This window comes from Gorilla gorilla, chromosome 12 (assembly GCF_029281585.2).
Source record: "Gorilla gorilla gorilla isolate KB3781 chromosome 12, NHGRI_mGorGor1-v2.1_pri, whole genome shotgun sequence".
Taxonomy (NCBI): Eukaryota; Metazoa; Chordata; class Mammalia; order Primates; family Hominidae; genus Gorilla; species Gorilla gorilla.
The window spans coordinates 84167818-84193949 of record NC_073236.2 but is presented as its reverse complement, the minus strand read 5'-3'; the positions used below and the strand labels follow the sequence as shown (position 1 = coordinate 84193949).

The window sequence follows — 26132 nt, the reverse complement described above, 5'->3', positions numbered from 1 at the left end:
TTCAGTTTGTTGCAATATGTTCTTTAGGCAAAAGTACATGGAAAAAAAAAAAACACGGCCTCACACTGACATCAAACTAGAAAAAGGAAAACCTCATAAATGCCTGTAAGCGGGTCTCAGGGACTTCCAGAGGTTCACAAACCACACTCTGAGATCCACAACACTAAGTATATAGTAGCTGCTCAATAAACTTAGTGAATGATATGGAAATAACAAAAGCAGTTATGCAGAAAGCTGAGTATAGTCTACTGTTACAAGTAAGACAAGTACTTAAAAAGCATGCTTACTATACTGTTAGGGTGTAAAGGATTAACATGATAAATATAGTATAAAACTCCTATTTCACAACTCAAGGAGACAGAATAAAATCACCTTCATATAGCAAATAGCCACATACTCGTATACACCCCAATAATAACAGTATCTCTCAAAATGGAAGAAAACATACTTTTAACCCTTTACCCACTTAGAAAAAAAAAGTACAGCTTGCTGCAAGGACTCACTTACTTTTACATAAACACGCTCTTTGAGGCTGAAGCAAATCTGATTTTCAAGGTGAAAATAAAATATAAAAACTGTTCTTGGAGTTATTTCTAAACAGAACTAACATCAGAATTGTTTGAATCATCAGATTCGTCTATTTCGAAAAAAAAATCAGATTCAACAAACGAATCCTCGGGCAACAACTGTTCGAGAATGACAATACCATGTGCAGGAGTGCTACGTTTTCTACGATTTGACATTTTCAGTGATTAAGAATTACTATATTTTGTAAATGAAAATATCACTATTAAAACCAGAATGCTATAAATAGAATGATGTCTTCTGTTTCCAAAGTCAATATGCCACAGCAATGCAAAAATAATAAAAAAAGCTAGGTATTTTGTGGCAAAGTTATCTCAAGGTAAACACTGCAGCCAAGCACTACTGGCGAGTATTCATAGGACAGACAGGAAAAGGGTTAAATATAGCTGCATCGGCCAGGTGCAGTGGCTCACGCCTGTAATCCCAGCACTTTGGGAGGCCAAGGCAGGAGGATCACCTGAGGTCAGGAGTTTGAGACCAGCCTGGCCAACATGGTGAAACCCTGTTTCTACTAAAAATACAAAAAATTAGTCGAGTGTGGTGGCGTGTGCCTGTAATCCCAGCTACTGGGGAGGCTGAGGCAGGAGAATCGCTTGAACCCAGAAGGTGGAGGTTGCAATGAGCCGAAATCATACCATTGCACTGCAGCTTGGGCAACAAGAGTGAAACTCCGTCTCAAAATAATAATAATAAAAAATAGCTGCATCATCGATATATATAATAGGCAAATTCATAAAGAGTAGAATAGTGGTTACTAAGAGCTGGAAGGAGGGAATATGGGGAGTTACTGTTCAATGGGTTCAGAGTTTCTGTTTGGGATGATGAAAAAGTTCTGGAAATCGATAGTGGTAACTTCTGCATAACACTGCAAATATACTTAATGCCAATGAATTGTACACTTAAAAATTGTTGAAAACTGGCCGGGCACAGTGACTCATGCCTGTAATCCAAGCACTTTGGGAGGCCGGGGCAGGTGGATCACCTCAGGTTGGGAGTTCGAGACCAGCCTGACCAACATGGAGAAACCCCCCTCTACTAAAAATACAAAAAATTGGGCTGGGCGGGGTGGCTCACGCCTGTAATCCCAGCACTTTGGGAGGCGGAGGCGGGTGGATCACAAGGTCAGGAGATCGAGACCATCCTGGCTAAAACAGTGAAACCTTGTCTCTACTAAAAACACAAAAAATTAGCTGGGCGTGATGGCGGGCGCCTGTAGTCCCAGCTACTCGGGAGGCTGAGGCAGGAGAATGGCGTGAACCCGGCAGGCGCAGCTTGCAGTGAGCCGAGATCGCGCCACTGCACTTCAGCCTGGGCGACAGAGCAAGACTCCGTCTCAAAAACAAACAAACAAACAAACAAAACAAGCCCGGCGTGGAGGCACATGCCTGTAATCCCAGATACTCAGGAGGCTGAGACAGGAGAATCACTTGAACCCAGGAGGCAGAGGTTGCGGTGAGCTGAGATCATGCCATTGCACTCCAGCTTGGGCAACAAGAGTGAAACTCCATCTCAAAAAATAAATAAATAAATAAATAAATAAATAGTCAAAACGGTGAATTTTATGTTATGTATATTCTACCTCAATTTTAGAAACACAAATACTAAATTGTATAAAAAGCTAAAACACAGGCTACTTAAAAATATAAAAGGCTGGGCTGGGCGCGGTGGCTCACGCTTATAATCCCAGCACTTTCGGAGGCTGAGGCAGGCGGACTGCCTGAGCTCAGGAGTTCAACACCAGCCTGGGCAACACAGTGAAACCTCGTCTCTACAAAAAATACAAAAAAATCAGCTGGGCATGGCAGTGCACACCTGTAGTCTCAGCTAATCGGGAGGCTGAGGAAGAAGAATTGCTTGAACCCGGGAGGCGTAGGTTGCAGTGAGCTGAGATCGCGCCACTGCATTCCAGCCTGGGCGATAGAACGAGACTCCGACTCAAAAAAACAAATAAAAGGTTGCGCTAAAACCACAAGACATAAAGTCCCAATTTCTTTTGTTTACTTTAAATGTACTTAATAGTGTATTTAAACAAAATAAATCTTTCAAAAAATAGAGGGTACAAACACCTGCTTGAACTATTAAGGGAACTAAATATCTGAAAAATGGAATTGTGAAGAGTATCTTTTTACTTACCTGCAACATGCTGACTATCTCAACTTTGTTGAAGAAAATAAAAGACGTAAGGGTAGAAAGAAAATTCTCTTCAAAAACAGATGGTGTGGGCAAAATGATGTCCTGAATGTACTGTACCCTGTAAGTCTGATGTATTTTTTGCCTTAGTTCAGAGTCTGTTATTGGTATAACTTCCTTGAACTTTGCAGTTTTGGTCAAGAATTCTCTATGTCTTTTTGGCTGAGCCAAGGCAGGGTCATATTCAAGGCATCCCACGACATCCATGATACACTCATCAGAAAACATTACCTCAAAAAGAGTTGCCTTATTTAGGAATAAGATTCCTCTAATAATTTCATACAAATGGTGTAAGCCTTCAGTGTTTTCTAGGGTCTCACAAGCTTGGAACAGCTGCAATAGTTTTTTAATATAGCCTTCATTTTCCAAGGCGAGAGCCAGCTTTTCCCTACGGATAGGTGAGGAGAGCACTGAGGTAACCAAGTCAGCAATCTCTTCAAGTTTATTGAGTTCACATGTGGGCAGGTCAATCAGATGACTAGTTTCAGGCATTTCTTCAAATCGTTCTTCTTCAGATTCATCAATGAGGTCCTGTGTGACTTCCACTGATGGGTCTTTACCTTGAACCTAAAAATATCCAAGTATACAGCTAATTACCTTAAAATACAAAATAATTCAAAATTTTGGAAATCAAATCATTTGGAAATGCCTGGCTAGTCACTACTAATTAAAAGTGAAGTCTAGGCCAGGCACGGTGGCTCACGCCTGTAATCCCAGCACTTTAGGTGGCTGAGGCAGGCAGGTCACTTGAGGTCAGGAGTTCAAAACCAGCCTGGGCAACATGGTGAAACCCCGACTCCACTAAAAATACAAAAATCAGCCAGGTGTGGTGGCATACGCCTGTAATCTCAGCTACTCAGGTGACTGAGACAGGAGAATCGCTTGAACCTGGAAGGTGGAGGTTGCAGTGAGCTGAGATCGCACCACCGCACTCCAGCCTGGGAGACAAAGCAAGACTCTGTCTCAAAAAATAAAATAAAAAATTAAAATAAAATAAATAAATAAAATAAAATGAATTCTCTTCCAGCTTGGTCCCTGAATGACTCTCATGAGTAGGGCCCCTTCCCCTATTGGTCAAACAGCATTAAGGAGAAATCAACTTTTGTTGTGACAAGCCACTGAAATTTTAGGATTGTATTACTACAACACAATCTGATCATAACGTCTCAGAGACAGCCAATGAACTCTGCTGTATGGATTCACAATAAATCCACACTATCAATAGGGTTTTTCAATAAAAATTCTCTAGTCTATAATCCTATCGTCATCCCTTACAGCTGCTGCTTTAAATATTTTTTCACTTTCCAACTTCTCAAACATTACCTTCCCCTTTAAGTCTCAGAAGATAAGAGGCTTCCTTTGAATAAAAAGCCCATCAGTACTCAACTTCCTCTAACATTTCTCCATCTCACAACTTACCTTCACACATTTCCTTCATTCATTTCAAAGGAAATGTCTATACCATTTCCTAAGGTTAACATTTGCATATGTACTTCTAAACTTATGCTTTCTCAAAGCTAAACATATAAAAATTATCTTTGCTCTTGTTTTTATAATTTATTTCTCTCCAATGGTTCCTTCTATTTCATCATTCTCCAATCCCCTTAAGACACTCTGAACTATCCAAACCATCAAACTTTTTCAGGGAAGCTTTTTTGTTCTATTTTCTCATTATAAGGGGTGGCGGCTCACGCCTGTAATCCCAGCACTTTGGGAGGCCAAGGTGGGCGGATCACCTGAGGTCGGGAGTTCAAGACCAGCCTGACCAACATGGAGAAACCCTGTCTCTACTAAAAGCACAAAATTAGCTGGGCATGGTGGCGCATGTCTGTAGTCCCAGCTACTCGAGAGGCTGAGGCAGCAGAACTGCTTGAACCCGGGAGGCAGAGGTTGCAGTGAGCCGAGATCACACCACTGCACTCTAGCCTGGGCAACGAGAGCGAAACTCTGTCTCAAAAAAAAAAAAAAAAAAAGGCGGGCAGGGGGCAGGGGTGGTTAAGAAATAAGTAATATGGCGCTTATTGAAATTGAAATTGTTCTTTCAAAGATCAGTAATGACTTCCCAGAACTGAAAAAGTAAAACATGAGATATGATTTTGTGAAATATCATGCAGTAGTTAGGAGCAAAAAACTAAATATATATTCAGCAACATGCACAGATTTTAAGAAGTAGAGTGCTGCGTTGTATAGTAAAGAGTTAACTTTGCTGGGCTATCAGAGTGCGATCTAATATCCCTTCCAAAGGTGGAAAAGTCTGAATAAAAATCAATGACAAAGAAAAAAATAAAATTAAAAAAACAATGACAAATGGAAAGGAGAAACAGTAAAAGAGGGAAAAAAACATGAAAAAATGAGTAATGTAACAAGGAAAATTCAGTATTAACATTGGTGCCTAAGCTGGGCACTGTGGCTCATGCCTGTAATCCCAGCATTCTGGGAGGCTGAGGCAGGCAGATCACGAGCTCAGGAGTTCAAGACCAGCCTGTGCAACCTTGTCACTACAAAAAATACAAAAATTAGCCAGGCATGGTGGCGCACGCCTGTAGTCCCAGCTATTAGGGAGGCTGAAGTGAGAATCCCTTCAGCCTGGGAGGCAGAGGTTGCAGTGAGCTTAGATCACACCACTGCATTCTAGCCTGGGGAGAGCCAGACCATGTCTCAAAAAAAAAAAAAAAAAAAAAAAAGCAGTGATGCCTCAAGAAAGGCTGAAGGCAAGAGATGACATTGTCTCTTAGCTCAGTTATAACAGATGCCTGGAAGGGTTAAGCAATAGGTTTGCCAAAACCACCCCTCCTCTTAAAACCTGACAAGGTCAAATGGGAGCCTGTAAGCTTTGAAGAGTGACACTGCTCTGGGAGACGTTTTGTCATACAATATGATGATGAACCAGACCAACTGTTTTTTTCTTTTTTTTTTGAGACAGAGTCTCGCTCTGTAGCCCAGGCTGGAGTGCAACTGCGCGATCTCGGCTCACTGCAAGCTCCGCCTCCCAGGTTCATCCCATTCTCCTGCCTCAGCCTCCCAAATAGCTGGGACTACAGGTGCCCACCACCATGCCCGGCTAATTTTTTGTATTTTTAGTAGAGACGGGGTTTCACCGTGTTAGACAGGATGGTCTTGATTTCCTGACCTCGTGATCCTCCTGCCTCGGCCTCCCAAAGTGCTGGGATTACAGGCATGAGCCACTGCGCCCAGACCCAGACCAACTGTTAATGACTACGTGGGATTCTAGTAATGTGCTAGAATCTACCAACTCTTACTTTTCAGGTTACATCTACTACCATAATGTGACATGGTATAACACTAGTATTGTTGATCCAACTATCTTATCTATATAAATCTTATAATACTGATATTGATGATCAAATGTTTGGGAGACTGAGTTAAAGCTTCCTGAGGATGTAATGCTGATAGAAAAACCACTGGCCCATGCTGCAGTTATTTGAATAATTAAACTAAACTAAACTAAGAAAAATGAAAGTCACTGGCCCTACAGAATCATGGTCTGGAACCTAAGAAGAAAAAAAATCACTGGACTGACAAAAAGCTGGATTTTGTTGACTATCAGTTTCTGTGGTACACAGTTCTGTACAAGTTTATCATAAGGTACAATCTGCAGATCAAGGAGAGAAATAAGAAATCAAAGCAGTACAAAAATACAAAAGGTATGACATGGTTTTATAGGAAAAGTTAGTTCTTTCTTTAAACCTATCTCTACTCCACACTGGCCCCAAATACTAGGTATATTCATACTGATATTATTTCTCTGTCTGTGATATAAATCCTATGCTAAATGTAGATGCTCACACAAATATGATCTTTTTGGTGTAAGGGAGTCTTGGTCAAGGAGTGGCCTGTGCAGTAAAGGACTGACCTTGCCAAAGGAAAAGTTTGGCCCTTATCTAGCCCCAGAGAGGTAAACTCTAAGCACTCAGAATATCCTGCTTCATAACAATGTTTACCTGGGGGACTTCACCTATGCCAGACATACTATGCTAACAATGTGCTATGTGGTGGGGGCCCTGGACCATAAGATATTCTTGACCTCTGGAGGTGCTGGAATAAGGTCAGCCACACAGGCGGTCAGCCATGCTTACATAAACTCTAATCTCCAATGAAAACCCTGGACACGAAGGTTTGGGTAAACTTAACTAGTTGGCAATACTGAATGTATGCTGCCATATATCACTGCTGGGAGAAGTAAGTGCTGTCTGCGTGATTCCACCAGGAGAGAGAATTGGAAGCTCAAGCCTGAAACTCTCCTAGACCCTGCCCTATGCACCTTTTCCCACTGGTTATTTGAATCTGTATCATTTTGCTATAATAAACTGTAACTGTGAGTATAACAGCTTTGCTGAATTCTTTGAGTCTTTCCAGTGAATTATGGAAACTGAGAGTGCTCTTGGAGACCTCCTGAACTACCTAAGTGAAAACAGTAATAAACAAATTTCCACAGAAATTTCTAGGACGAATACTTTTTTTTTTTTTTTTTTTGAGACAGAGTCTTACTCTGTCGCCCAGACTGGAGTGCAGTGGCATTATCTTGGCTCACTAAAACCTCCCTCAGAGGTTCCAGCTATTCTCCTGCCTCAGCCACCCTAGTGGCTGGGACTACAGGCATGCGCTACCACGCCCAGCTAATTTTTGTACTTTGAGTAGAGATGAGGTTCCACCGTGTTAGCCAGGCTGGTCTCGAACTCCTGATGTCAGGTGATCCGCCTGCCTCGGCCTCCCATAGCTCTAGGATTAAAGGCGTGAGTAACTGCGTCCGGATGGACAAATACACTTATATCCAAGATCATGTATTAAAAAGTAGGTGTTGACATATAGGGGTGGGGTAGTAGGATGGGACAAGGTATAATCTAATACAGTAATCACTAGAATAAATTATCCACCATATAAATTTATGTTCTAGCAGATATGTAAATCAATATCCTAGTTCTAAATAAGAGAAGATGTTTGTCTTCTGCATTATAGTTACATTTTCTGTAAATCTAAAACTGTTCTAAAATAAAAGGTTTCTTTTAAAAAAATTCTAGTTACTTAAGAGTTACCACATATTCTATATACCCTGCTACACTCTAAGTTCCACATAAACTGAAGTCATGAATACTGTTGAGCATTAGTGCCTGGTACAGTATGCATAAACATTAGGCAAACATATGACCAAATATTTATGTTTTTAATCTAAAAGCTTGACTTAATTACTTAACCTTCTTTTGGTTTGCTTAAAGTACTTGCCATTTTATAATATAAGGTATTAATTATGAGTATATGCTATCAAAATCTAAAGTGGTGAAACAAAAATATGACAAAGTTGTTTTTAAAAAACTTAAAGTAAAATAATTTGCCGTAGAATATAAAAAATTTCAAGTTAGAGTATCAAGTCTCACATTAAGACACTATCTCTCCACATCCTAATACATATGTTTGAAGTAAAAAGGAAACCAAAATTCAAGAAAAGATGCCAACATTAAGTTAAATATTATAAAAAGAAACTTACCTGACAAATTTTTTCCCAGATCTCATCACAGCCAGCTTTCTCCTGAAAACTCAGAGCCAAATCATAGTTCTCTGCTTCTGACCAAACAATTAATGTATCCTGTTTAAAAATAAATATTTCTACATCATCACACTAGAAAAGAGGTATCTACAAAGTACAAATAGAAATCAAGAGGACTGGAAACAACACAGCAATGACAAATGCCCCGATATGAGTAATCAAAGTATATCTGATTGGCATTATTAGTAATATATTGGCAATACAATAGTAGCTTTGATACTAAAAATGACATAGAGCAATTTTCTAAAACAAAAAATATTAAAACAGGCTAGTAGGCTCTGACTCATGTTACTCAAATAATATTTATAAAAAGGCTAGCCATTCTTGGCCAAAACTGTAACAAAGACATTCCAACCATCTACTTTCTGATGCTTCCAGAAAATCAGCTGTCCCATTCACTAACTACCTATGTATTTATCCTTCCCTTTGAGCTGGTTAAAATAAGCTAACTAATACCTGAAAATACGTTAAGGCCTAACTCTATTTTTGCCTTTTTTTTTTTTTTATATCTGGAAAAGACTTCAGGATCTTAAGAAATGTAACACCATGGTGAAACAAAGCTATTTGCTCTTATTTACAAGTGCTACCAACAGCACCCAGTTCAGTACCTTAGCTTAGGGTGTAGAAAAATTAGCCCAAGGTTTAGGTAAGCAGTATCCTAGAATGTCTTCAATTATATGCCTACCAAAGGGTTAGTTACATTTTTAGGAAAAGGTTGTCACCCCTTGTATTAGAAACCAAGGTTTGGATTTAAAATAAAACATAGACACACACACACACACACATACACACAAATATACATATATATATTTTGTTGTTGTTTCCCCCTTGAGACAGGGTCTTGCTCTGTAACCAGACTAGAGTGTAGGGGTACAATCACGACTCACTGCAGCCTCGACCTCCTAGGCCCCAGCAATCCTCCCACCTCAGCCTCCCGAGTAGCTGGGACTACAGGTGCACACACCACGCCACATTAATTTTTTGTAGAGACAGGGTTTCACCATTTTGCCCACGTTGGTCTGGAACTCCAACTCCTGGGCTCAAGCGATCCGCCTGCCTCGACCTCCCAAAGTGCTGGGATTACAGGTGTGAGCCACTGCACCCAGCCTACACACACATTTTTAAACACCAAAAACACTATGCAATACTCAAATGAACAATCTTTTAAGGATATATAATAATGAAAGTTTAACGTGGCTAAAACTTTGATTTTCAAAAAAATACAAACTCAGTTTATACGCTACCAAAAATATAATCTACAAAACACCTTATATGTAATAACTTGTTCATTTAAGTAGTACTTATAAATATTATGACCTGACATTAATACAAAACTAAAAATCATCCCCAGATCCAAGACGAAGTGTTGAAAATGGGAACATTTCAGTACTTTTTGGCTTTAAACAGTAAATGAAAAATATTATTTAATTAATCCAGGCCTCAGATTAATACTTCTTATTTTCTGTGTAATCAGGTAAAAATAGCTAGAAATCTGTGTTCTACCTTCTTCCTGGCTATGCTTTTTGGGAGAAACTTGCTAGCAGAGTTAGTCTAAAATTCTCTCAAGTCACTCCTTTGTCTAAAATCCTTCAGTTTTGGCCAGGCGCGGAGGCTCACACCTGTAATCCCAACACTTTGGGAGGCCAAGGTAGGCAGATCACAAGGTCAAGAGATGAAGACCATCCTGGCCAACATGGTGAAACCCCGTCTCTACTAAAAATACAAAAATTAGCTGGGCATGGTGGCGCGTGCCTATAGTCCCAGCTACTCAGTAGGCTGAGGCAGAAGAATCGCTTGAACCGGGGAGGCAGAGGTTGCAGTGAGCCGAGATCAAGCCATCGCACTCCAGCCTGGCGACAGTGCGAGACTCCGTCTCAAAAAAAAAAAAAAGAAAAGAAATCCTTCAGTTTCTCTCATCATCCACAAAAGTTTTCAAACCTTTTTTAAAAAAACCAGAACCCCTTCTACAAACAAAAATTCAGTAAGAACCTCCATATATAAAAAAAGACATAAATAGAGCTACTCTGGTCAGTGCTGGTTAAAACACCAGGGTACCCGCCCAGGCTCCCTACATTCCCAAGTCATCTTCTTAGAGCATTCCTCAAAACAGCTTCACAAACAGTGATCTCCAAAACATTCTTGACTGCAGTTTAATTCGCTTATCTATTATATACAAAAATATATTAGTATATTAATACATTATAAAACACATGCTAAAATAGAAAAGTCTTATAAGAAGATAACATAAGCAAAATTTTTAAATGTTTGAACTGTAATGACTCCATATCATTAGTTAGTATTAAGACCCAATATACACTTAAGGCATAGTATACCCAAACGTAACAGTGGATATAAATCCATATTTAAAATTATCCTTTGGTAGAATGCAATGGCTCAAGTCTGTAATCTTAGCATTTTGGGAGGCTAAGGCAAGTGGATCACTTGAGGCCAGGAGTTTGAGACCAGCCTGGGCAATGCAGTAAGACTCCCATATTTAATTAAAAAAAAAATTATTGGCCAGGCACGGTGGCTCACACCTGTAATCCCAGCACTTTGGGAGGCCGAGGCAGGCGGATCACCTGAGGTGAGGAGTTTGAGACCAGCCTGGCCAACATGGTTGAAACCCCATCTCTACTAAAAATACCAGAATTAGCCGGGTGTGGTAGCAGCCACCTGTAATCCCAACTACTCGGGAGGCTGAGGCAGGAGAATCACTTGAACCCGGGAGGTGGAGATTTCAGTGAGCGAGATTGCATCATTGCACTCCAGCCTGGGGGACAAGAGTGAGACTTTGTCTCAAAAAAAAAAAAAGTAAAAAAAATTATCTTTTTAATAACTGAACTTTTTGAGAGGGGTAACTTCTTGTCAGATCTATTACATCATTGTTTCTGCTTTGTCGCATGGTTGACAGTTTACACTAGCAGTAAATGTAAATTTAACCATTATCTAGTTCATTTGTACTTATATCATCATCAACCCCTTTTAAGGCACCTACCCATTTTGTTTGAGTTAGGATAGTTTAAGTTACAAAATATTTGCAGTTATCTCCACATATAGGCTACAATAATTCACAAAAGTTGAGTATGAGAATATAGAAATAAACAGTTTCTCATACTACACTATCACAACACAAATCACTGCTGTCACCTTCATCACCAAGAAGTGTGAGGATTTCTCCCCACCAATAATCAATCAGTTCCATATTAGACACCAGGTGGGTGTTCTCCAATTCACCTTCGACACTGTTTACCCGGAGACACTGTCAGATACCACAGTTGAGGGCTCAGCCCTACAAGACTGCCCCCTACTTCTAATGCCAATTGCAAGCCTGCGTTGTTTTACCTATGCTTCCAACCAAATGACTATAAATCAGGCTTCCCATGACCCACTCCTTGGATTTGATTAATTTGCTAAAGTAGCTCACAAAATGCAGGGAAACAGTTATATCTACCAGTTTATTATAATATAAAGGATATTTTAAAGGATACAAATGAAGAGAGGTATAAAGCAAGGTATGGGGTAAGAGGCTCAAAGGTTGCGTTACCTCCCTGGGCACATCATCCTCCAGGAACTTCCACTTAGTTATCTGGGAGCTCTCCAAACCCAGTCCTAATGGGCTTTTATGGAGGCTTCATTAAACAGGTATAATTAAGTAAATCACTGGCCACTGGTGATTAATAAACCCTCAGCCCCTCTCCCCTTCTGGAGGATGGCGGATGGGGTTCAAAGCCGCAATCTTCTAACCATGCCTTGGTCCTTCTGGTGACTAGATCTATAGATAGTACCATCTACAGTCAGGTCAATGGATATTACTAACAGAATGAAATCCAAAACCCTTTATCCAGCCATCCAATGCCTTTTCCATTTTGGCTACAATCAATGTTTGGTCCAGGTAAACATTGAAAGAGAAGGTCCAGGTAAACAATGAAATCTGAATTAAGGTAACTGAGCACCTTTTCATCATCACTTTCTTTTGCTCTTCTTTTTTTTGATACAGAGTCTCACTCTGTTGCCCAGGTTGGAATGCAGTGGTGCAATCTTGGCCCACTGCAACCTCCACCTCTGGGTTCAAGTGATTCTCCTGCCTCAGCCTCCTGAGTAGCTGGGATTACAGGCGTGTGCCACCACACCGGATTAATTTTTGTACTTTTAGTAGAGACAGGGTTTCACCATGTTGGCCAGGCTGGTCTTGAACCCCCGACCTCAGGTGATCTGCCAGCCTTGGGCTCCCAAAGTGCTGGGATTATAGGTGGGAGCCACTGCACCCAGCCCCTCATTCTTAACTTTAAATTCTTTTCTCTGATCTTGTCAAAATACCAGAAACTAAATGGGGTTTATATTTAGAGTTCTTTTCCAATGCTGAGGACTGACCCTGGGAAACAGTCAATGGTTGCTGATCTTTCTTCTTCCTGATTACCAATAACTGATCCATCACATGCCCTGTCAATTCTACCTTCAATAAAGATCACAAAATCCATCCATCTCTGTCCATCTCTATCACCTCAATCCAATCCAACATTATCTTTTGCTTGGACTATGCAGCAATCTCCCAATGAGTTTCCCACTTATTGCTTCTCTTCAATTCCACAGATTAATACTATTAAGTATTTTGGATCATGTCATCACTTTGCATAAACTCTTCAAAAGCTTACTTTAAAAATCCCAACTTGGCTGGATATGGAGGCTCATGCCTGTAATCCCAGCACTTTTGGAGCCCAAAGAGGGAGAATTGTTAAGCGCAGGAGTTTGAAACCAGCCTGGGCATCATAGTGAGACCTCATCTCTACTAAACATTAAAAAAATTAGCCAGGTATGGTGGTATGCGCCCGCAGTCCCAGCTACTCAGAAGGCTGAGGTGGGAGGATCGCACCTAGGAGGTCAAGGCTGCGTGAGACTTAATTATGCCACTGTGCTTTTGGCTGGGAGACAGTCTCATCTCAAAACCACCGCCCTGCCTCCAAAAAAATTCCAAAAGAAAAGATAGTGACCAGCCAGAAGCAGCACTCAATGAGGTATTTCTGGATGAATGAATATATGTGGTCAGATCAACAAGACTCAGTCTTGAGCTCTGTTCTTTTCTCAATTTATAGCTATTACCTCAAAGGAGGTTATCTTGTAGCTAAAAATTCATAATTCATCTGATTTTTTTTTAAAAGGCTGGAGTGCAGTTGGCTATTCACAGGTGTGATCATCATGAACTACAGCCTCAAACTCCTGGTCTCAAGTGATCCTCCTGCCTCAGCCCCGAAAAGCTGGGACTACTACTGGCATGCTAGGCCTTTTATGATTCTTAAATTAGAATCTCCTGCCGGAAAGTCTCACCCTATCTCTATTCCCAGATGTTCATTTTAAGACCTTTTCATGGGCTGGGTGTGACGACTCATGTCTGTATTCCCAGCACTTTGGAAGGCGAAGGTAGGTGGGCTGCTTGAGCTCAGGAGTTCAAGACCAGCCTAAGCAACATGGCAAAATCCCGTTATCTACAAAAAATTAGCCAGGCATGGTGTGCACACCTATAGTCCCAGCTACTCAGGAGGCTGAGGTGGGAGCCTGAGCGCGGGAAGTTAAAGCTGCAGTGAGCCATGATCACGCCACTGCACTCCAGCCTCAGCAACAAAGCAAGACTGTGTCTAAAAAAAAAAAAAAAAAAAAAAAAAAACTCTTTCCATTTATTTTACTGTAACTTCAAAGCCCGGATGGAAAAAAAAAAAAAAAAAGCAAAGCACAAAACAGTATATAGTATGCTACCATTTATACCAATAAAAGTGAAAAAATACATACAATTGCATGCATATTTGCTTACATATGCATACCTCCAGCAAGATATATAAGAAACTGGTGATGTCAGTGGCCTCTAGCAAGGGAAACTGTACGGACAAAATCTGGCGTGGGAAAGAGACTTCAATAAATACCTTTTGAATTTTTAACTGGGCTAATATATTACATACTAAAAAAAATTTTTTTTAATAAGCCTCAAACCAAAAGATTAATGTAAACCTGCTTAACTTCCCACTTTCTGGAAAGAACCATCACCTTCCTGGCCAGACTCAAAAACACTATCAGTGACCTTTGATTCCTTCTCTTTAATATTTAATCATTTACCAAATTTTCCAGCACTTTCTGGAAAATATATTGGAGCTCTGTTCCTTCAAGTCCATTTACCATGGTGGAATAGACTTTCATTTTTTGTATCTGAATTATTGCAAAAGGTCTTGCTACTCAAAGATCTTCTGCTCCACCCTATCCCTCCTCCCCAATTTATTATTCATGACATTGCCACACTCATTTCTTTAAACACAGTATCACTTTAGGCCCCTACTCAAGAACCTGTAATGTCCCCTTCTGAACCTGTGTATTATCATATTTGGGATTGGTGGGGGGGGGAGAAACCACTGCTACAAATAGGCTTAATACCTTTTGTAGCAAGTATATTTCCTTTCCTATCACAGTTCCTTCCACTACCACCACCAAGAATGAAGTTTTTCTTAATGATTCCAGCTTATATTAACCTCTTCCTTAATTTTCTACTGCTCTAAGTCTGTGGAAAATGCAAGTTTACTTTTTATATTTTGTGTTGGAACATACCTGCTGTATAATCTCAGTCAAGAATCTTACCCTTTCTGTACCTTTGTTGCCTCATGTGTGAAATGCTTTCATGGGCTTTCAGTGAAGACTGTTGTAAAACACTGTTATAAGCTATCTTATTATCATTCTGTATCTGTTTCATCTGTTACATCCTGCCTCCAAATAAAACTGCAATGAGGATTTTCTTAAACCCAATTAACACACAATTGTGTTAAATAGGTACACATTCTTATGACTCTGGTTTTTTTTTTTTTTTTTTTTTTTTTTGAGACAGTCTTGCTCTGTCGCCCAGGCTGGAGTGCGGTAGCACAGTAACAGCTCACTGAAGCACTGACCTCCTGGGCTCAAGCAATTCTCCCACCTCAGATTCCCAAGCAGCTGGGACTACAGGTGTGTGTCACCATGCCCAGCTAATTTATATTTTTTGCAGCGAGAGTCTCAATATGTTGCCCAGGCTGGTCTTGAACTCCTGAAGTGATCCTCCTGCCTCAGCCTCCCAAAGTGTTGAGATTACAAGTGTGAGCCACTGTGCCTAGTATGACTCTTGTTTTTTATTATTATCATTTTAAGATATGTTGCCCAGGCTGGGGTGCAATGGCTACGCACAGGCACAATCATAGCACACTACAGCCTCAAACTCCTGGCCTTAAGTGATCCTCCAGCCTCAGCCTCCCAAGGAGCTGGGACCACAAGCACACGCCACCACACCTGGCTTTGACTCTGCTTTTGATTTAGTCAGTATCAGTGGGACTGATTTGAAGTAACTTAAAATTTCTGTCACACCTATCAGGTATGTTATTTCATGTTGTATCATATAATGATTCTCTTCTCTTTCCAACATGTTTAAGTGCTTAAGTTCATTGGGTAAGTACATCTTCTTCCATTAACGACTTCAGTACTATGCACAGTAAGGAAGAAAGCGATGTGAATCAATAATGACTTTTCAATATCCAGTCATATGACATTCAGCTTGACTCATTCTAACTCCTTTTAGGCTCACAATTTGGTACTTCATTTTTGAAAGAAAAGATGTATCTTGAGCACACAATTTAGTAGTTGGCTCATTTTAAAACTGTAATGTTAAAAGAAGAATGTTAAACATTCCCCTCTGAATTTACTCAAATTTTTTTTTTTTTTTTTGAGACAGAAAAATCACTTTGTCTCTCCAACTGGAGTGCAGTGGTACAACCATGGCTTACTACAGTCTCAACCTCCGAAGCTCAAATGATCCTCCCGTCTCACCTCCAGAAGTAGCTGGCACTATAGCTGCACACCACCACACCTGGATAATTTTTGAATTTTTTTTGGTAGAGACAGGGATCTTGCTATGTTGTGCAGGCTGTTCCCGAAATCCTCAGCTCAAGGGATCCTCCTGCCTTGGCCTTCCAAAGTGCTGAGATTGCAGGTGTGAGCCACCATGCCTGCCATAGTCAACATATTTTAATACAGCAAAATGGCCTATAAATATCTCATTCACTTACTCATTAAGTTTTTAATAAAAAACTCGCTAATAGAAACAAAAAATGTAACCCATTACTGCAGTCCCAGCTACCGGAGAAGCTGAGATGAGAGGATCACTTGAGCCTAGGAGTTCAAGCTCAGCCTGGGCATCATAGCAAGATCCCATCTCTGAAAACAATTTTTTTTAAATTTTAACTCCACTAATGAACAACAGACTTCATGTAGTATTTGGAAATTAATAACTTTCTAGACTAATTTATTGAATAACCTAAATGATGCCTTTTACAAAGGATAATTCTAACAAACATAGAAAAATGTTACTGTATTTGGAAATCTCAATTTGTGTAACTTCAAATAACTACAAATTAAGCTGAATACAGCCACTGCTCACACCTGTAATCCCAGCACCATGGAGGTGCTGAAGCAAAAGGATCACTTGAGGCCAGGAATTCAAATCGGGCTGGGCCACACAGTGAGACCATCTCTACACACACAACAACAACAAAGTTTTGTAATAAATTTTTTAAAGGTGCAAATTTAGTCTGGACAACATAACGAGACCCCATCTTTACAAATTTTTTTAAAAATTAGTAAGGTTGGCCAGGCTCGGTGGCTCATGCCTGTAATCCCAGCACTTCGGGAGGCCGAGGCGGGCGGATCACGAGGTCAGGAGATCGAGACCATTCTGGCTAACATGGTGAAACTCCATCTCTACTAAAAAATACAAAAAATTAGCTGGGCGTTGTGGCGGGCGCCTGTAGTCCCAACTACTTGGGAGGCTGAGGCAGGAGAATGGTGTGAACCCAGGAGGCGAAGCTTGCAGTGAGCAGAAATCGCACCACCACACTCCAGCATGGACGACAGAGCGAGACTCCATCTCAAAAAAAAAAAAAAAAAAAAAAAAAAATAGTCAAGCATGGTGGCTCACATCCATAATCCCATCTACTCAGAAGCCTGAAATTGGAGGATCGCTTGAGCCCAGGAGGTTGAGGCTGCAGTGAGCTGTGATCAAACCACTGTACTCCAGCCTAAGGGACAGAAGAAGACCCTCTCAAAAAAATTATTTTCAAAAGTGCAAATTGAAGATTTGGGTGAAAATATGAAAAACCATATCTATTACAAAGAAACTAAGTTTAACATAACCCCTAAATGGCCCTATGATTTCAATTAGAAAAGTGTACTCAATTTAAACAAAAATAAACAGGTAACATCATTCACACAAGTTTTTCACTCTTCTACAGTGTTTCCATATTCTTCTCATTACCAGAGTTCTCTTATACATCTGAATGTTATGTTGCAAAAAAAAAAAAAAAAAGCCCAACGAAAAAATAAACTATTACAAAACCCCAAATAGTATATTATTTAAATGTGATTACAGAAAACATTTCCAACTGGTGTAATTTTTTTTAAATAATGCATTTTTTCCAATACTTTATACTAAGTGTATACAAAAATGTTAATTATCTAGAACTAATTTTCTAGTAGAGCAACATTATACATGAAATTACCTACATATCCTAATGATTCTAAAGTATTCACAGAATCACTGTGTATTTTTAACTTATGTTAGGTGACTATTTTAAATACAAACTTACTCCATAATGTGATGTTTCCAAAGTAACAACAGCTAAAAGATCTTATATACAATCTGAGAAGAATCCATTATTAAACCTAAATTTGTAGGGAACTGTTTATGACTTAGTTACATTTAAGAACAAAGTTCCTGATAATTATATTCATGCAGATAAGGGAAATATGGTAAAAAAAAAAAAAAAAAAATTTAGTATTTCTTTCCCCACAAAGAAGCAAGCAAACAAAAACAAACTAAAAGTGATCATCTGGTAAAAATTCGGTATAAAGATAGAGAGTAAGAGCTGCCTGGCTGACTGAGAAATTAAATTTACTTAAATGTCTACCTTACAATGTCTAAGGTATAGGAAACATCTTCAGGTTTTCAATTCAGGACAAATGTTTAATTTGCTTCTCCATCAAAAAAGACACACAATAGTTTCTAAACAGACAAAAAAGCTATGAATTGAATATTGAAAATTTTAAAGTATTTCAAATAACTGATTAAGAATGTGTTATATACATAAAATAATTGTTTTAACAGTAAGACTTTGTAATAATAAGCTGCACAACAGACAGAATTTTATTCCTCCAACTACGAAGTACTTGTTTCTGGGCATCCAAATTTTCATAAACCTTGAAGTGGGCACTGACGCTGTAAATGTAATCCTAAAATAATTTATCTTCCTTCAAAAATCTCTGCCATCGTGACTTTACATACCACACACAAAAAAGAATACCTGGAAATAATTCAAATGTATAACAATAAGCGTATGTCATACATAAGAATACTATACAGAGTTTAAAAAGAAAACTAGATCTACATTGTTAACATGAACGAATATTCAAAATGAATGTGTGAAAAATGCAAGCTGCAGAATACATGTAAGAGTACGATATCCACTGTGTAAAGTTTAAAAACACACAACAGACTACATATTATTTATGGATACATACATATGCAGAAAAGGTATAAAAGCATGTACACAAAGAATACACATCAACTTCAGAATAGTGGTTACCTATGTAGGGGATGGAGAATGTAAACAACGGGATGGATACAAACAAGCTTTAACTCTATCCATAATGTTCAATATTACAAAAATATTTGAAACAAATATGGCGTAACGTTAACATTGTTAAATCTGGTGGTGTTACAGTAGACACCGATTATTCTCTGCACTTTTCAATTTTAATATATTTCATAATAAAAATAAAAACATTCACAGAATAAAAAAGATTGAATCACTGCTACCATTTTCAGATTAATCAGGCATGCTAAAATACAATACACATTTTCTTTCCCAAATAAGACAATAAATATTAACAGAAGATGTTACATACTTGGTAATGTACACTTTTATAAAATATCCATTGATTACTATATTAAAAATACACAACAATTAAAGAGCAGGATTTAATGCTTCTACTTCAAAACCTCTACCTTTACTTGAGTCAAAGGATTTAATTTCACACCACAAACAGGCTTTCCTTGCTTTAAGAGTATCCCTTTGAATTTTGTTCTATGTCATTTCCTTTAAACGTGACTCAGAATAAAACGTTTCATGTACAAGGTATAGAAGAGACTTGGCTAACTACAGTTAAGTAATACTAATAAATACATCTTAGAATAAACCGACAGTGGCTCAATCCAAAAATGATAATTATCACCAGTACAAAAACTTTCACTTTTCAGTCTGAAACTTTTAACCTGCAAGAGAAATACACATGATCTTTGTTTACCAAACATGTTTTTTTCTTGTCAGGAAAGCTTTCCCACCTTTGTCAGATTAATACTTCCTTGATCACAGATGAAGTCTTTCAAATTAAAGATAAACAACTACTTGCCTGTTGTTTCTGATATGCAGTATTTGGATTTATCTTTGATTCCAAGAGTAGTGATCCTGAAAGATAAAAAATAATACATCATAAGTCTCAAATGATAAAACCCTGAATAAAAATTAGAATACACATTAAAGCCGGGCGCGGTGGCTCACGTCTGTAATCCTAGCACTTTGGGAGGCGGGCAGATCACGAGGTCAAGAGATCCAGACCATTCCGGCCAACATAGTGAAACTGTCTCTACTAAAAATACAAAAATTAGCTGGGCGTGGTGGCGCATGCCTGTAGTCCCAGGTACACGGGAGGGTGTGGCAGGAGAATCGCTTGAGAGAGAGGGAGAGGAGGCAGAGGTTGCAGTAGCCCAGATCGCGCCATTGAACTCCAGCCTGGCAACAGAGCAAGACTCTGTCTCCAAAAAAAAAAAAAAAAAAAAAAAAAATACACATTTAAACCCCGCCCCCCGCCCCCGCAAACTTTTCAAGTCTTTTAACCGAGTTGGACATCTTAATAAAATGTATTCGAATTCACATTTTCTCTCCAAATCTAGGCTTCATATTTAATCTAAAATATTTCACCCTATTCCGATACACCCTTAAAGAAAAAATTAATCTAAAACCAACATTCAAACCAAGGAATGAGGAGACTAGATGACTATTAAAATTTTATTGAAATAAAAATTTTAAGGTCTAAATGACCACTTCAAGCCATTCGTTTTAACAGAAGTTGTTTTATTGCATTCCCAGTTTAACAAATAATGCAAATTACAAAACAAAAACATCATGACAGGGATCAAATACTTAGTATAGAAATTACAGTGCTGCATTTATCCTTTCCTCATTAAGAACAAAAGAACACCTTCTGTAGAAGTGATGACTATTTAAAATAAAAGGGAACGAGCAAGAATACAAAATATGTCAAGACTAAACCTAAGATTATTTGTCTAACTGCCTATATCAGTTGTTCAAATCAAGTCCAGATTATACTATAAAAGGCATTTTAATTACGGCTCTCCATTTTGTAATTTAAAATACTTCACATGACTACAATAAACCAAAGAATATAGCGGTTTACAACCTGCCTTGGTGTCCCAACTTGCTTAGATTGTAAGGCATTCACTTTCTCATAGCGCCTTCTACAAAGGCAGCCCGAAGAAATCCAGACTACAGATGTATGTGCTTGTGTGTCCATGTATCGTGGCAACAGTCAGCAATACAGCCAGGAAAACGTGCCTTTCGGTTTTCCCCAGCACCTGTCGACTGTGGCACCTGGGGCCCGTTGGTACAATTTTTTTTTTAACGACACTCGGAAAGAAAAGTTTCCCTAAACCGTTTGTACTAGACGTATAATGGATAGGAAAATAAAGGGGGAGGAAGGTGTCAGCTCCTAGGGCGACATCAGTACCTAGTCTCTCACTACTTCCTCCCTTCTCTCTCACACTCTCCCCTCTTCAAAAGAGGAGGGACTGGAAAGGAAGGAGTCCAATACTTAAGAGAGATGGGAGAAGGACAGACAGTCTCGGTCTCTGAGGATAAGTCCAGTCAAAAGTACAGTACTTTGTTTTTGCCGTACATAAGAGCTAGTTCAGAACCAACGCGCTGTCCCGAAGGAGTAGCAACGGTAACGGGCCCAGGGCCCTAAACCCAAGCTGTGCCCCAACCAGAGGCACTATCCCCTATTCTACAGTTCCGATAACCTTACCGTCGGACTCTGCCCGAACCAGCAGCGACATCCCCTTGAGCTCCTCCACGTAAGTGGAGGAGACGTGCCCGGTGCCTCGGTCGTCCCATTGCCGGTCTTCGTTCAGGGTATAGACCTTCACTCGCCGCCGCGTATCCGACATGGTGGCTGCTGTCTCCACCGCTCCAGCCGCCGCCTCCTCGCTTACCTCGTCCGCGCTCCTCACTCTTAGGAGACGGTAAAGGCAGTAGTGGCGGTGGCGGCGGCGGCGGCGGCTTCGGAGAGGCCCGAATTCACCATGGCTCCAAAGCTTCAGCCGCGAGAAGGGGTGACAAGAGCCACTGAGGCCTCTCCGTCCGGAGGCCCCTCCGTCCGGAGGCCCCGTTACCTCTCACTTCACCCCCGCATACACCCACTCTCCCGTCCCTTTGCCCCCCAGGGCTCGCTCGCTCTCCCACCGCCGCCGCCGCCGCCGCGGTAACTACCACAGATCCGCCATCTTGTAACCCGACTCTCTCTGCCTTTCTCTTCCTCCTCCAGCAGGCTCGCACGGGCTGTCCTAGCAGGGGCTACGGCGGCCGACAAGTCCCATGAGCAACACCTCCGCTTCTGCACGCGCTTCCCAGGCCGGAATGCTCGGCGCTCTCGCGAGGAGGGGTACCCGACTGGGGCGGGAGTACTTCGGCAAGACTTCGTCCTCTTTCGGCCCCGCCTCCTGGCGCGGGGTCCCAATTGGGCGGGAGGTTTTCGCGATCTCCCCGTCCCCGCCTGCGCCGCGAGAGGCCGCTAGGTGGAAGGGTACTCCGGTTCCGCACTTCGTCCGGTTGTTGGCTGGCACCAGTATGTGACGTTCGTAGGAACTTAGCTCTGAGGAAAAAACAAAGTAAAGCGGGGAAGTACGTAGCCTTGAACCGGAGTAACCAGGGACAGAAAGGAAGGAAAAGGGTTTCATACCTTGACGGAAGGACGCTCACTTCGTCCGCCTGAGGAGGAAAAATAAGTTTAAATCTTCCTGTGAAAAAGAACGTGGAGCCCTTTCAGCCGAATGGAAACCCGCTAAACCCCGTTATGGAGTCTGCTACAATTAAGCATCTAACCAGGAATTGTCTATGGACACAACTCTCCAGGCAATTCATGCAGAAAGTGTGTTGACGATTTCCTGTTTCTCGCAGAGCGCTTCACCGTTAAGGCTCTTAGTAGCTGGCGATTGTAAAGCACATTTTCCGCTTCATGAAAATACAGTGCTCTTCTTGTGTTTGTAACCTTGGAAAGTAAATCTGCAGATAAGTTTAGGGAAGTGGCGGGGAGCTACTTTCCTAACATATCTGTGATTGTTTTGATACTTCTGAGTTTCTCGCGGGCATTTCCTGCGTTCTCTATAGGGCTCTCTTGCACTGAATAAGGAAAGGAGGAATTCTCTCTGCACTGAGGCTATTATCGCACATTGTGCGGTGGATATAGTCACGCGCTGGGTCGTAGTAGCGTGTCGTTTATTTCAGTCCAGCTCACTCTTGGTAGAATCCCTTTATTCGTTTTGTTGTTTTTGATAGTCTCTCTCTGCTTCCCAGGCTAGAGTGCAATGGCGCTATCTCGACTCACTGTAGCCTCCGCATTGAGGGCTCAAGCGATCCTCTCACCTCAGCCTCCCGAGTAGCTGGGACCATAGACGCCCGCTCCCCATCCCCGCTATATTCGTTCTTTAATACAGCCTCTCAACTTGTTCAGCTGCCACTTCTGTGCAGCTCATTAGCGTGATCGGTGAAAACCAGGGGAGACGCGCACACTGACCCTGCAGTGCATCTTGGGAGTTGTAGTCATAACTAATCAATGGTCTTGTTAAAACGTGCTTATGTTTTGACCAGATCCCTTAAGTGTGGACACCCTTCAGCAGTACACTACAACGTGGGTCAGTGTACAGAACACATGCTGATAGAAATAATTTCAAAATCTGGATTCATAGTTTTTTTTTTAATCTACAGGAGACCTCAGAAAATGTACTTGAACTAAATCATCATAATATAATACGTAACAATAGAGTCAATTAATTGATGTGATGAAAGTGGACAAAATGTATTTTGACCTCAGAGAAAATAACGTTTCTGCCTTGGAAGAGTCAGAGAATGCTTCACACAATTTTTGAGCCTGATGTTAGACACTCTCCAGCCTTCTGTCCAAGCCTCACCCTTTGGTTACTCCCCAGGAAGACTGAACTTGGGAAGAGGATTGTGCAGACCCTGGAGTCAGGCTTGGCATTTGGGATAGGGAATTCTAGAGTGCCCACAGCATGGTCTGAAAAAGGGAAAGTGGGCTGCAGGTGGCTACAGTCCCATGATTCCATGGATTTCAGACCCCTCCAAAGCACAGGGCTCAGTGCTTGTCCAGGTCTGAGGGCCCCCCATAACCACATTTTCCCCAGCAGATGTTCTTTGCTTCAGGCAGTCATCAAAGTTCCACTTCAAAGAGTTGCTAACCAAATAAGCCCACAATCTTCCTTTTTTGTTGTTTTGAATAAGTAATGCCTTTACACATATGAAATTAAAAAGAGAGGCCGGGCATGGTGGCTCACGCCTGTAATCCCAGCACTTTGGGAGGGCGAGGCGGGCAGATTGCCCGAGGTCAGGAGATCGAGACCAGCCAGGCCAACGTGGTGAAACCCTGTCTCTGCTAAAAATACAAAAATCAGCCCGGCGTGGTGGTGGGGGCCTGTAATCCCAGCTACTTGGGAGGCTGAGGTAGGAGAATCACTTGAACCTGGGAGGCAGAGGTTGCAGTGAGCCAAGATTGCACCACTGCACTCCAGCCTGGGGGACAGAGTGACAGACTGTCTCAAAAAAAAAAAAAAAAAAAAGGCAAAGATATATAGTGAAAACTAAGTCTTCTTTTAGTCTTTGTCTCCTGCCACTCATAGAATTTTCCTCTTGGGATCACCTCTATTCCATTTTCCTGTGTATGTTGCCAGAGCAGGGCTGGCTTCATGGTGGTGACCTGTACAGATAGGCACTTGGTTTAATGTTTTGCTGTCACTAACTTGAAATTCAGAAAAGTTTCTGGACAAGGGCCCTGCGGTTTTATTTTGCACTGGGCCCACAAAGTATGTATCTAGTCCTATTCCAGAGATATTCTATGCATATACAGGTAACTATATGTAGATATGTATGTAGTGGTCCAGGGCCTGTTAGGAACTGGGCGGCACAGCAGAAGGTGAGTGGCAGGGGAGCCAGCATTTCGGCCTGAGCTCTGCCCCCTGTCAGATGAGCAGGGGCATTACATTCTGGTAGGAGCGAGAACCCTATTGTAAACTGCACATGCAAGGGATCTAACCTGTGCACTCCTTATGAGAATCCAACTCCCCGTTTCCATGGAAAAATTGTCTTCCACAAAACCAGTCCCTGGTGTCAAAAAGGTTGGGGACCTCTGTAGTAGGCTACACCATCTAGGTTTGTTTAGGTACACTCTATGATGTTCACACAACAAAAAATCACCTGATGATGCATTTTTCAGAAAGTACCCCATTGTTAAGGGACACATGACTGTAATGGAATACTATTCTTTTCTTTCCTTTTTATGTTTTGTGGAGACAGGGTCTCTACATGTTGGTGCCCAGGCTGGTCTCACACTCCTGAGCTTAAGGGATCTGCCTGCTTTGACCTCCCAAAGTGCTGGGATTACAAGTGTGAGCCACCATATCTGAACCCCTGTCCCCCACTTTTTTTTCTTTTTTTTTTCATACACAGTCCAGGCTGGAGTGCAGAGGTGTCATCTCGGCTCACTGCAACCTCCGCCTCCCGGATTCTAACGATTCTCCTGCCTCATCCTCCTGAGTAGCTGGGATTATAGGTGCCCGCCACCACGCCCGGCTAATTTTTGTATTTTTAGTAGAGATGGGGTTTCACCATGTTGGTGAGGCTGGTCTCAAACTCTTGACCTCAGGTGATCCACCTGCCTCAGCCTCCCAAAATACTGGGATTACAGGGGTGAGCCACCGCACCCAGGATAGCCTTTTTTGGGTCAGTGTGTATATAGAGCTAACTCATCCTACTTAATGGCTACATAGTATCCCACTGTGATAGCCGCAAAAGGCAGACACATCCTAGGCAGACAGGGGCAGGTCCCTGGTGAAACCCTTCAAGCTGAGGACGGTTTAAAGGCTAGCCACAAGACCAGGATAAATCCACAGACCAGATTGAGAACCTCTCTTCCCATTTGGCGTGCTTTCTTCTGATTGATCCCCACCCTTCACCTATTTTACACATATCCTTTCCTAATTGTTTTTTTACACTGTTGTACCTACCTTTGAGTGGTGCTGTTGTTTTAGCCTTTTTTGCATACTCACAAACCAATCAGCATGCACGCCTTCATTCTGAGCCCATAAAAGCTGTGGACTCAGCCACACTGAGAGAGAGACCACCTGACTTTGAGTGAGGGACCACCCTTGCATCCTCTCTCTCCTGAGAGCTGTTTCATAGTTCAAATAAAACTCTTCTCCACCCTCCTCACCCTTTGATTGTCAGCGTAACCTCATTCTTGGACGCGGAAGAAAAACTCGGGACCCACCAAACGCAGATACAAAGAAGGCTGTACACACTGTGGCCCTTTGCCCTCTGCTGGTGGAGGGCAACCGTCCCACACAATGCGATGGGAAGCAGCAGTGGGGCAGAGC

The 26132-nt window shown here is 41.3% G+C and overlaps 1 protein-coding gene across 14 annotated transcripts in view; it reads right to left on the bottom strand.

Moving 5' to 3' along the window:
* Window positions 1–23263, bottom strand: part of PPP4R3B (protein phosphatase 4 regulatory subunit 3B) — a 70617-nt gene extending 47354 nt beyond the window's left edge. For 10 of the 14 annotated variants that reach the window (XM_063695877.1, XM_031008014.3, XM_019021034.4 and 7 more), the window contains exons 1-5: window positions 22427–23258; window positions 21494–22339; window positions 19802–19857; window positions 8279–8377; window positions 2719–3342 (exon numbers count right to left, since the gene is read on the bottom strand). In XM_063695877.1, the coding sequence (XP_063551947.1) occupies window positions 2719–3342; window positions 8279–8377; window positions 19802–19857; window positions 21494–21635 (921 nt within the window). In that variant the 5' untranslated portion in view covers window positions 21636–22339; window positions 22427–23258. Of the gene's footprint in view, window positions 1–2718; window positions 3343–8278; window positions 8378–19801; window positions 19858–21493; window positions 22340–22426 lie in introns of all 14 variants that reach the window. The other 4 variants (XM_055377936.2, XM_055377939.2, XM_019021033.4 and 1 more) reach the window with 4 other exon arrangements.
* Window positions 23264–26132: the final 2869 nt, after the last annotated feature.